Source organism: Egretta garzetta, unplaced genomic scaffold (genome assembly GCF_000687185.1).
Source record: "Egretta garzetta isolate BGI_Z169 unplaced genomic scaffold, ASM68718v1 scaffold583, whole genome shotgun sequence".
Taxonomy (NCBI): Eukaryota; Metazoa; Chordata; class Aves; order Pelecaniformes; family Ardeidae; genus Egretta; species Egretta garzetta.
This window is the reverse complement of record NW_009259189.1, coordinates 7,254-19,587: the sequence shown is the minus strand read 5'-3', so window position 1 is coordinate 19,587 and position 12,334 is coordinate 7,254. Positions and strand designations below refer to the sequence as shown.

Here is a 12,334-nt window from a genome sequence, read left to right as displayed (position 1 = left end):
GTCCAGCTCTGGAGCCCTCAGCACAAGAAGGACATGGAAGTGTTGGAGCGGGTCCAGAGGAGGGCTACAAAAATTATCTGAGGGCTGGAGCACCTCTCCTACGAGGACAGGCTGAGAGAGTTGGGGCTGTTCAGCCTGGAGAAGAGAAGGCTGTGGGGAGACCTGATTGCGGCCTTTCAGTACTTAAAGGGGGCCGGTAGGAAAGATGGGCACAATCTTTTTAGCAGGGCTGGTTGTGACAGGACAAGGGGTAATGATTGTAAACTAAAACAGAGTAAATTTAGACTGGATATAAGGAAGAAATTCTTTACATTGGGGGTGGTGAAATGCTGGAACGGGTTGCCCAGAGAGGTGGTGGAGGCCCCATCCCTGGAAACGTTCAAGGCCAGGTTGGACGGGGCTCTGAGCAACCTGATCTGGTTAGCGGTGTCCCTGCTCACTGCAGGGGGGTTGGACTAGATGACCTCTAAAGGTCCCTTCCAACCCAGAGCATTCCATGATTCAATAGTAGTATTCACCTTAGCACATTAAAAAAAATAAAAAAGGCTATTATCCACAAGAGAAACACATATTAAGGGGTACTTTATGAACAGTTACAGAACATCAGGTAATATACAGTCTCATTAAGAAGGTCACATGCAGCACTGCTGGCTCATTTATTAATGACCAACTGCTGAATTCAAGACACTGTTACAGCACAGGGTTGGTTGTTAGCTCAGAGTCAATACTAGCGAAGCTGAGCTGCCTAGATTTCATTCCTGTAGAAACTACGCTTCAGTCTGCAAGAAAAAAAAAACCCCACCCAACTTGAAAGCATTTTCATTCCTGCAGATCAGCCAGTTACAGAGAAATTTTCTTTTTAAACATTCCTTTCAGGCATAACTAGGGAATTAACAGTTGAAGTGGAAAAAAAATGGATGATGTCTATCTGAGCAGTATAATGAACTTCCGAAAAACAAAGGCTGGTAAAAGCAGTATCAGAATTCACACTTCAGGGAAAGAAGTGACATTTTAGACACATGAGATTCAATCAGGAGAGGTTCAGATGCCACCTCCATCTTCAAAATACTGTACCTATCTCAAGAAAAAGAGAATTGCTACTGTAAAATGCTCCAGGTCTTCTTTGACAGGTACATCATCTTTGACAGATGATGTATTTTTCCTCAAGAGCTTTACCTTAGCCCTTACACAAGACCTTTACCTTAGCCCTTGTGCAACACAAATCAATGACAGCGTCACATGGGTCTCGTACTCACTAAACCAGCAATCTGCACAACAGGTAATCAAAGTCAGTGTTTCAGTTCTGCGCTGCACAGATCTCTGCAAGATTTGCCTTACTCATCTGAGGAGATAACAAGGCTGTAACCATGCTTGCCTACAGCTGAGTTATCTCACCGAGACCTATCCAGGTTCTGAAGTCAAGAATGTACTTCCTTGTTGAAATGGTCTCTAAACAGATAACGAAGGCTTATCACAGAGGCAATATTCCAGCTAAATCAACAGCCAAAAGATTTACCAGGAAAGAGAAAACCAGCAGAAGTCATCTCTGCCTTTCTTCACCCTTCACCTGCCATTTTAGAAATAGTAACCAATCTCATTAAAATGAGTTTCATGACGAAGAAAAACACAATATTCACCCAGACAAGTACTCCTGTTGGTGTCAACGTAATTGCTCTGAGCAAACACAGGCCAGAAAGCTCTTTGGTACGTCCCTATTAAGAATTTAACATTTTAGTGACTGTACAAGGAGCAAAATAATACCTTTCATGAATTTAACTGACACTGCATGAGGAATATGTCACTCCATAAAGCCCTACTATCATGCTACAGCAATAACACCATGCTACAAACACAGGACTACATCCCAAACCAATCTTGATTAAGCAGTGGGGGGAAAAAGTACAACAAAAGAACTTACAGACTGCAAATGTATGGTGGATTTGACGGGGGCATCACTGCTTGAGGAATTTTAACAGCTTTGCGCGTTTGAGAAAGAATGAGGAAAAATGATCGATTTCAGTTCAAGCAGCTCCTGAGACAAGTGCTGTTAAATGCCAGTTTCTGTAGCACACACAGAGCAGCCTTTTCCCAGCCCTGCCACGGGTACACTTTTTTTACAGCTGTTTGATGTTGTGTGGCTTTGGGCGTGAATCTGTACTTCACATGTTTGCATTTCTAGTAAGATTCTGTACTGATCTGCCACTCCTTTCTACAGATATTAAAAAAAGAGCTATACAGAATATTCCTATAAAAATGCAGCTCCTTAAGAATTAAGTGTTTGAAAACATAATGGTTTTATTTGGAGTAAAATACAACATACATATGAACAGGGACAGACAAACAAGTAGAATGCACTATTAAGAGGCTTCCAGATAAATGCAAAGCAGAGGATTACAAGCAGAAGACTCGAGGGAAGCAAGCTGTTTCCTAGTGAGGTTACAGTAAGAAAGGAGATGAAAACATCTAAAATAACTTCTAAGGAAGTTGCTCCATTAGCAACTTCCCTATGCTTTTTCAGATTGTCATCTTAATGTTAACAGCACTGGCAAAATCAGAATCTGTATTTTGATGTTCAAATTTGTTTCAAATAAGTTGAAGTGAAAAAGTGTAACTCCATTAGTGGCTTTATATGAAAGGGTCCAGTGCTTCCACTACAAAGCATATTTACCTCACTATCTAATGAACACCGTCTAGCAAAATGTTACTGACCACTGAAGTATGAGATGTCCAGTATGAAATAATGTTATAGAATCAGTGTGGGTTTTTTCCTCCTTTTTAGTTCCACTGATGCAGTTTTCACACATATTGCCACTTCATGGCTACATTAACTATACAAAAGTAACAACTGGAGTTTCCACCTCAGAGACCTCAAAAAACTCTAATGCTTATTTTTTCTTTTTTTTTTTTTTTTTCTTTTCTTAACAAAAATAAACTCCTTTCTTTGTAGAGAATGATCTCAGTTCTTCAATAAGCTCCTGTTTGCTATTTCTCAGGGAATGTTGATGTTTAACAAAAACATGACAACAGAAACTAATACCTATAAATTGTAGGTTTATAAGGAAGTAAGATAGGAGTTTCAGCATCTTATTAGTATTAATAAAAAGTTATTTTAAGCACTACAAGCAAAAAATATACCATACAAACCAAAAATTATTGAAAAATAATACCAGTCTACATTTTCTTTCTATGGCAGCTTCTGATAGATAAGATGTTCTTGGTGTTTTAGTCCTCTGGCTCATATCTGACGACAGACCAAAAAAAAAAAACAAAACCAAAAAAACCCCATTAAAACAGAGTAGAAAAAACCCAAGAGATAGGTTCTCTCTAAAGCCATAACCCAGGTAATGAATTACTTCCACTAGTGATGCATTCCTGTCAAGGCTCACTGTATGACTTAGGGCACAGAAAAATGTATATACTTTTTAGACTATTTTCTCCTTTTAAAATTGGACAGGTTAACAAATAGTAGAATGAGGGAATGACCAGGAGCCTACCCACAAATCCCAAAATACAGAGGTTTAAACAGAAGTCTTAAAGTTCCACCGCTGTCCTTCTGGAGCGTAGGTCTAAGACATCCATGTTGCGAAAGCTCACTTCACATTTGAAGAATGATAAGCCTTCTATGCAATATAATGGCCAGGGTGCATCTTTCTTTACTCAATACTGGCCTAGCCCTGTTTATGTATTGTGGACTTCTCATTCCCAAAAATAATCATGGAAGAAATAAGGTAACACCAAGGCATCTGGTACATCTCCCATCTGTATCTCTGTGTGTAGCACCTGGGGGCTTATCTACCACATCCATGAATATTTTATATCCTCTCCATACTAAATTCTCTCAGTACGTGCTACACAGTAGCTGCTGTTGCACACATCAGTCCTGTTCACCTAGCATCCATTAAAAGGATTGGCTTGTCAAAAATGAGGGAATAGCCCGCTAGAAATTCTTTTTAAGGGAAAATTTATAGTCTGTTTTAGAGACAACTTCACACTTATAAAACCAAAATGGGAGCAGAGCATGGATCCAGAAAAAGGATCCTGGTTTGGACAGACAGAACAGCACCACTTACTTAGAAAGCTTTTTACGTAGATCCTTTATCTGTTCATTCTTCTTAGTGAGAATCTCTTTCATGTTGCGATAGGCAGCTGTTTGCTGGAATTTCTTCTCCAATTCCTACATATTAACAACACCAGCATATTATTTACTTATTATGAAAACCAGGCTAATATGCTTTTTAGAAAAGATGACTTGCTTTTCCTCCTCAAGTTTCAGAACAGTCATTTCTCCAACTTACTCAAATTTAGATGAAGTCAGCTGGTAGATTCAAACGATATTACTGGGAGAGACAGAAACACAAGCTTTATTTTCTAATGAAATCAGGCTAAAAGTCTTCTGAAGACTGGGAATACACTTTTCATTCAAAAGCTTCTATGCTGACAAATGGACAATTTTTAAGCATTCATCTAGTTATAATCATGCAGTTAGTTGTGGTTTTGCTATTTTATGTATAAGGTGTTTTTCCACTGAAATAACAAAAGTACACTGGCACAGGTGTGACCCAGTAAACTCTGCATCCTGCAGTGTATGCTTGTTAAATTACTGCTCAGTTAAAATGTGAATAAGGATCTCATCTTTACGTTAAAATAAAATGCTAACCTTTTCAGCTGTGGATAGCTGATCCTGAACCTTAAGCAAGTCATGTTTTGTTGTCACCAAGTTCTCTTCCAAGAATTTTTGGTTTGCAGTAGAGTCATTTAAAGTCTTCTCAAACTGGCATTTCAAAGCTGCCACTTTATTCTCCAGTTCAGTGATATCCTGGTTAGCATTAGTCTTCAAAAGAAGAATATTTGAAATATGTCAAATGCAAGAAAAGAAACATTTAAAACATAGAGTGCAAAATTCCAGATAAAGTGGGTACATCATAATTTTTAATAATTACATTCATGCCATTCTTGTAAAGCCTAAATTAGATGTGCTTTAACTAAAAAAAAAAAAAATCAGTTAAAGCACTAACTAATTTATAACTTTTAAGAAAACCGTTAATAAATGAATTTTAAAGATGACTGGAATGTCTTCTTCGCCAAGTTGAGATTTCAAGTTCTTGTACTTCACTTCTTTAGGTGTTAGGTGAAACCACAAGAAATTATTTAGCATACAAAAATGGTAAATTACAGTTTCAGATCTGAATGTCTATGCTATAATGTATTTTTAAAGCAGGATTTTAATTTTTGTATTTTTAAAGATTTAAAATATCACAGGCATTTCAAAAACCATTAGTGTAATATAGGTAGGAAAGGATGAAAGTGTTAAGGCTTATATTATCAATCAGGTACTGATATTGCACTGTTCTCAGATACATTACAAAAAGAGCCTCCACAGTTGCTTGTGAAGCAACTTTCCTGTTTCCCTGTGAGAAGAAACAACCTGAACTCTTCTGGGCATCAGTTCTGGGTCACAAAACATGATATTCATGTAACTGTTCTACGGATTTCCATTAAAAAACCCCTCTCATGCTTAAAAGCTCAAATTCAAACTCTCAAAAGTATATTGACTCAGGATGAGGCTGAACCAGCAGCACCTTAAAAAGAAGAAAAATCTCAAACTAAGGAAGCTCTGCTCCTTTTTCCTTGTGGAAGGTAAGACTTGAGCACAGGAAACCACTTAATAATAGCACCTGTACAGAAGAAAAACTTATTTTGAATTTTGAGACCGAGTCCAAGGCTGTGGTGCTGAAAAGCACTACACTGTATAATGTTTCAAATCAGAAGAGAGAGTGATCATTTTTCTAAACTGTGATATAAATCAGTTATGTAAAAATTTCAAATCCTCATGTTAAACTGATCCAACGGAGCAGTTACTCCAGACTGTGGGTTCACACTTGGTGTGTGGATCCATATTAAACTATTAAAAAAAACCCAGGGGGAAAAAAAGGGTAGAAATCTGCAGAGCTAAGAGTTTGTCCTTAAGAACCACTGTGGCTTGGCAGTCATTTCTTTGTCCACTGAGTTTGAAAACTACTGCTTTAATGAGCAACTGGGCTCATATGATTTTATTGACACCCATCCTATAAAAATATGGAGTGAAACCAGAGAAAAATTAGCATTTTCTCCAAACCACCAATACTTTAATGGATTAAATACAGTAGTACATTTCAGCACTGTATCTACTGGCTAGTTTCAACAACATATATATGCATGTAAATAGAAAATGTAAGAGCTGGAGAAGAAAGTGACCAACTTTAGAGAGCAAATTAGGACATGGGAGCTGAAGATACACAGCAGCCCTGACACTGAGGCCAATTCATGTTTAACCAGAAAAGTAGGATGATATTTGGTTCCAATCTGTTAAAACTACAAATACTATTATCCAGGCTTTAATAAACCCCTTTACTATTTTAAACCTTTAATAATTTAAGGCTTAACAAAACAGATAAAGAAAATATTTGCCATGACTGACAAATCAAGTTCCCTATTAAATAGTATTATTGAATAGAGATTTTGAAAGTTACCAGATAAAATGATGACATATTAAGAAAACCAAGTACATACCATAAACCAGACAGAAAGCAAAATAAAAAGAAATCAGGATTAAAATATGAAAAGTAAAGTGGAAATCTTTTACACTCTTGAACTTCACTTCCAAATGTAAATACTACAGGAATTTAAAAAAATCAGTTTCTCAAAATAATGGGATTAATGTGTTCTAGTTTTGTTAAAAGGTTGAACTGAAACGTTTTAAATTTAAGAAACAATCACACATGAACAAAATTTAGAAAATTCTAAAGGTAAATAGAGGTACAAACTGAAAAAAATACTAAGGTGACCTGAACAGATTTATTTGTGTCAACCTGCATGATTTCTAACTTCTTATGGTTTTTTTTGTTTTTTTTTTTTTCAGCAGCAATTCACCATGTTTGAACACCCATTTACAAAAAAAGACTATGAACCTTAAGTAGTAAAAATAAACAGTGACCCATTTTTGGCAGTATGCTGATATGGGCAGCACTACATAAAATCAAACTCTCATTTTTATGTTATCTGACCCAATATCAAATCAACTGATGTTTAAGAATACAGGACACCAGACACATACATATAAGTATTTAGGTTTTTGAAGTCTGAAGTGAGATGCAGCAAGTCTGGCTTGTCTGTGTCAATATCAAGGGTGACAAGTGCTTGAAAGCTTTAGTGTTTTATTGTTGCTATAAAAACTGGGTTAGATAGCATTCTTTCATTAGTAAGCAGGAAGAATCAAACCAGAATAGACTTGTATCTGTTAATACAAATATCACTCCTGAGAATATGAACTCTGGAATACTACTTCCTGATAGTACCTGGAATAATACTTTTTGATAATAATTTATCACAGTCAATGTGACACAAAATAAGTGTCATAAAATCAGCTAACTTTCTGGATTATCTGCTGACTGGCAGACCAGCAGGAACATGATGATACTAACTCGAACCTTTGTATTTGCCAGAAAAGAAACACACCATACAGACCAACTTTTAGATGTACGGACAACAGTTGCGTTAAATGGGGTGTGTGTACGTAATCTTAACTATATTTACCTTTTGATCTCCTTGGATCATCTGTAAATCCCTCAGTGACTTCTCTAGTTTGGACTTTTCATCTAGTGCAGCTGTAGCCTGTGACACATTGAAACCATAAAACCTCAGAAACATACTTTAATTGAAGACATGAGAATAATAACCATGGGACTCTTATCTACATATTTTTTAATATGTAAACAGCATTAAGTATCCAAGCTTACAGGGAATTTACCTGTGTTTCTACGGTCTTGAGTCTGGTCTTCAACTTTTCATTTTCTTCTTGGAGACAAGCAACGGTCTTCGTGTTAATGAACAAGAAAAAAGTTTGTGAAGACTCTTGCACTATTTTGAATTTTCCAAGTATTTCAGGTAAGAAAATATGCTTCATAGCTTAGGAAAGCAAAAAAGCTTCTAAATGCTTATAAAAATGGCTGTCATAAGAAATCAGTAATACATTTATTGTGTTTTCTGCCTCAGTCAGCAAGAAATTTAAGTCTGATCCTACTGTAGGATCCTACATAGGACCATTCACTTAAATTTGGCACATGCTTTACTGAACTGAGGTTAGTGAGCTCAGCATCTTCTTAGTATCAAGATTTACAATAAAGAAAATTGCACAGAGATGCAAATCTCATTGCTGTTCATCATTTGTATTTGTTCTGGTTTCAGCTGGGATAGAGTTAATTTTTTTTTCCTAGTAGTAGCACAGTGCTGTGGTTTGGATTTAGCAACTAAGAAGAATGTTGATAACACACTGATGTTTGATGTTGCTAAGCAGGGCTTACACTGGTCAAGGACTTTTCAGCTTCCCATGCTCTGCCAGGTGCACAAGAAGCTGGGAGGGGGCACAGCCAGGACAGCTGACCCCAACTGGCCAAAGGGCTATTCCAGACCACATGACATCATGGTCAGTATGTAAGCTGAGGGGAGTTGGCCAGGGGGGCAGTGATTGCTGGTTGGGGATGGGCTGGACAGTGGTCGGTGAACAATTGCATTGTGCATCACTTCTTTTGTATATTCTTTTATCATCATTATTATTGTTTTCCTCTGCTGTTTTATTAAACTGTTTTTATCTCAACCCATGGATTTTACTTTTTTTTATTCTCTCCCCCATCCCACTGGGGAGAGGGCGGGGGAGTGAGCAAGCAGCTGTGTGGTGTTTAGCTGCCTGCTGGCTTAAACCACCACAACAGTATTTTCAGTCAACAGGCAAGTAAGAACTTATTCATAGTTCCTGTTTAAAAGAGACAAATACCAGGTTACCGCATATTGTGTTCAGTGTCACAGGAAATAACCATGCTTTATCAGTCAGAGTAAATTCACCATATAAACTTCAAATTATTTTTGAGAAAAAAAGACATCAGATGCACATATTCAACAAAAACTGTTACAAAACAGATTTTGAAAATATTTTTGAAAGAACTACATTGATCTATAAGTAAAATACAAGTCTGAATTCTTGAATTCTTTGATTATCTTGATGAGTAACAACAATTTGATTCAGACACTGTATTTGACAGATCACTTTGGTAATGTAGCCTAGAAGACAGAAACGCAAATTTCTTGACTACCCATAACTTAAAAGTGCATTGTAAGAAGTGTGGCATTTTAAAAAAAGTTCAGTTGAACTAAATGAGCTCAATACCCAATAAAAACTATTGATAACATCAAATACTAGAATATGGTTTGTAATTCTGAAAATCTTTAGCAAGTGGGAAATCAGAAGTTTTCAAAACTAGTAAATTCCAAATTCTTCAAGTGTCTGTTTCTTTACGAGGAATTTAACCAACTAACAATAGAAAAAAAGACTGAATGCAATAGGATCGACTTCAAGTGATACAGAAAATGTTTCATAACCTAGTCATTTCAGCCAGCTGTATATTTTAGTTTACATCCTTGTTGGAAAGACAGCCAGCTGTACAGAACAAACTGAATACTGGTTTCTACTAATTTACCTCAATAAATGGGAAAATAAATAATTATAAAAGCCAAAATGCTTTTGCAAAAGAAAGGTCAATATTGCAATACACATTAGAGACCATAACACCATAATAAATTTAAGATGCTTTACAATATTTACAAATTTATTAGCATTTTACTTTACATTTGGAGGTATATTACCTCAGTGTCTATATAGCAATAGGCACATTATACAAATACTACTGTACAGCCATCCAGTTCAGTTGAATAAGCAGAATGGTCAGGAACCACAACTGCACAGACAGACAAGTCCTTACCTTGTTTAGCAGCTCTGACCCACCTTCATTTAACGGAGCCAGTTTTGGTTTAATGAGATCTGCACTGGGCTAAAGAAATAAAGGTTAAAAACCTAAATTATACAGATTTCTAGGAAGAAAAATATCCCTTTAGTCTGTAAAATAACTATTGATAGTCAATTCAGCTTTCTTTTGGTCTTTTTTGACCTTTTATTTCAAGTTCATTTTTTACTGGTATCTTGCCTCCTAAGTTACATATTTCACTTTCAGCTAAAGTTAAACAAAAATACTGCATAGACACATAAAAGAACTGCAAACGTGAATTTACAGAAAATTACCAGTGCTGCAGCAACCAAAAGACAAAAGAGTAAGGAAAACAGAAAAAATATTTGAGCGATTGTAAGAGTAAAAAATAGTTACACAGCTCCTCAAAATAATTTTCTTATTTTAAGTATTCAAATATATATTAACTAAATATATATTTACACGACAAATCAAATAAGGTGCAACTGGAATCATACAAGATAAGCTAGAGTCATATCTGTATTGTGGAATCTTCTCAGCTCTTGACTCCATGTTGGGACAAAGCCCTGGGACAAGCGAATGTCCCAGACTTAGCCCAGTTTCCAGGGGGAAGGGAACCCAGGAGCAGATGCTCAAACACATCGCTGGTCTGGCTGACTTTGGGATGAGGATTATGAGGCATGCCCCAGGTGTGCAGAATCCACAATATGGAAACAGCCAAGGCAATTCAGTGTGAGCCTTGGTGCCAAGCTGCAAAAATGCTACTTTTTGCAGACTTTCAAAGATTGCTTTGAAAAAGGGTGGGGTTTTTTGGTTTTGTTTTGCTCTCTTAAGCACAAAGAGTCACTACTAAGTATTTTAAACATCTGTTATGACTCCACATGACATTATTATGATTTGATTAAAATAAAACTCTACCTTCTTGTTCGAAGATGTAAATTCTGACTTTTCAAACTCAGCAACCTGTTCCAACAATTCTCTTGAAAAGAAAAATAAAGGGAAGCATTTATTTACTAAAACAGCTATGCTATGAAACACATTTTACCAGGCTGATGCTATGCTCTTTATTGCATGTAAGATTCTTGTTAGAAGTACAGAATGAAGTCCTATGCAAATACAATAAATGCAACAGATCATGTCATGCAATGGTATGGTATATGCATTAGAACTGTAAGATTTAGCATTAAAATATAATCTACTCAGGCAACAAAGGCTTTTAAATCCAATCCTATCACCTGCTCTTAACTGATTAATTCAAGTAAGAATATTACCAATAAAAACATCTTCCTGACAAATTTGAAATTATGATATACCTTGCTACTTTGTTGATGGAAGACTTGAAACTAAGCTATCATCGATACAACAGTAAAAGAACAGCCTTCTACGATTAGGAAAAGAATGCAAATAGTCAACACTCGGAAGTTTTCTTACTGTTGAAAGGCATTCTGTGTAGTCCAATATACATTACCGATTCTCCAGTTCAGAGACATCTGTCTGTAACTTAAGGTACCATTTCTCAGCCTGCGAAAAGAGCTGCCGCAGAAGTAGAACGTTGGTGTAAGTTGTATTTATGAGCTCTGACTCCACTTCACTGTGCACAACAGTCCGCAGTCCATCCAGCATGTCTATCACCTCATCAACTGTGAAAGTCTCCTCAACAAGTCTAAAAAGAGCAGTCAAGGTGAGTCATGCAAGATGAAGGTAACAATTCTGCATTGTTATGAGACCTCACTACACATGTATCGCTCTTACATAATGCAATGTCCTTCTGAAAACATCCACTGTCAGTAGTTATTAGATGACCATGGCACTACTAATTGCTTATGGTATTTAGATTTTCTCTTGGAAACATGACAATCTCGAATATTCCTTCCGCTACAGTCTTGCATCAAATTTAGACATCAGAAGCTAGATATAAAACAATGTCATGCTGTTGATATCTATGTGAATTCCCAAGAATTTGAACAACTCTGTTTTAAATGGACTTAACTTGTAACACTTGGGAAATTACTGGGTCTTTCCTCCTCACTAAGAACATACAAATGTATGAAAAGAAAAGTCACCCCATAAAGCATTTAAACCTACAATTGTTGCTAGCATATTTTGCTTTATTCTTGCTCAGAACTGGTCCCTTTAATTCCCCCGGTACCTGCTGTCCTTAAGGTCCTGAAAACAAGAATCCACTGTTTTGAGACACAGGCCACGCTTGAAACGAGCAAAGCGCATGTAGTTGATCACTTCATTCTGGTGGTGCTCATTAAGGCCTAGCTCTGCCTGTGTATAAGGATACAAGCACAAAGATAAATATACACTGAAATAAATTAAAAGGAGTGAAAGTATTGCGAAGACTTCTTGCCTTCTGACTCATTTCTGTGCTTGCTTTCACAGGGGTAAAACACAACCACATTTTCATATGTGTAGTCCCTATATACCTCATGTAAGCGGTATATAGCACTTATACCCCCTTTAAAAGCATCAGTGCTTGGAAGTAAGTCCTCAAGTGACTGGCACCCTCAGAAAAGTCATACAAAATCAGAGAC

At 36.7% G+C, this 12,334-nt stretch overlaps 1 protein-coding gene across 1 annotated transcript; it reads right to left on the bottom strand.

Moving 5' to 3' along the window:
* Positions 1–3,166: 3,166 nt before the first annotated feature.
* Positions 3,167–12,035, bottom strand: LZTFL1 (leucine zipper transcription factor like 1). The gene is made up of 9 exons (XM_035891338.1): positions 11,944–12,035; positions 11,263–11,457; positions 10,708–10,773; positions 9,792–9,855; positions 7,787–7,852; positions 7,573–7,650; positions 4,658–4,831; positions 4,071–4,174; positions 3,167–3,241 (listed from the first exon to the last, which is right to left on the bottom strand). The coding sequence occupies exons 1-9, from the start codon at positions 12,018–12,020 to the stop codon at positions 3,223–3,225; spliced, it is 843 nt and encodes a 280-aa protein (XP_035747231.1). The 5' UTR covers positions 12,021–12,035; the 3' UTR covers positions 3,167–3,222.
* Between the last annotated feature and the right edge of the window lie 299 nt (positions 12,036–12,334).

Excerpts from the sequence above, each read along its gene's own strand:
- LZTFL1 (XM_035891338.1), bottom strand. The coding sequence starts at position 12,020 with ATGCGCTTTGCTCGTTTCAAGCGTGGCCTGTGTCTCAAAACAGTGGAT. Across the intron at positions 10,774-11,262 it reads GTCTCTGAACTGGAGAATCG|AGAATTGTTGGAACAGGTTG; the intron begins GTAATGTATATT and ends TTTCTTTTCAAG. Across the intron at positions 7,651-7,786 it reads TCAAGACCGTAGAAACACAG|GCTACAGCTGCACTAGATGA; the intron begins GTAAATTCCCTG and ends AATGTGTCACAG.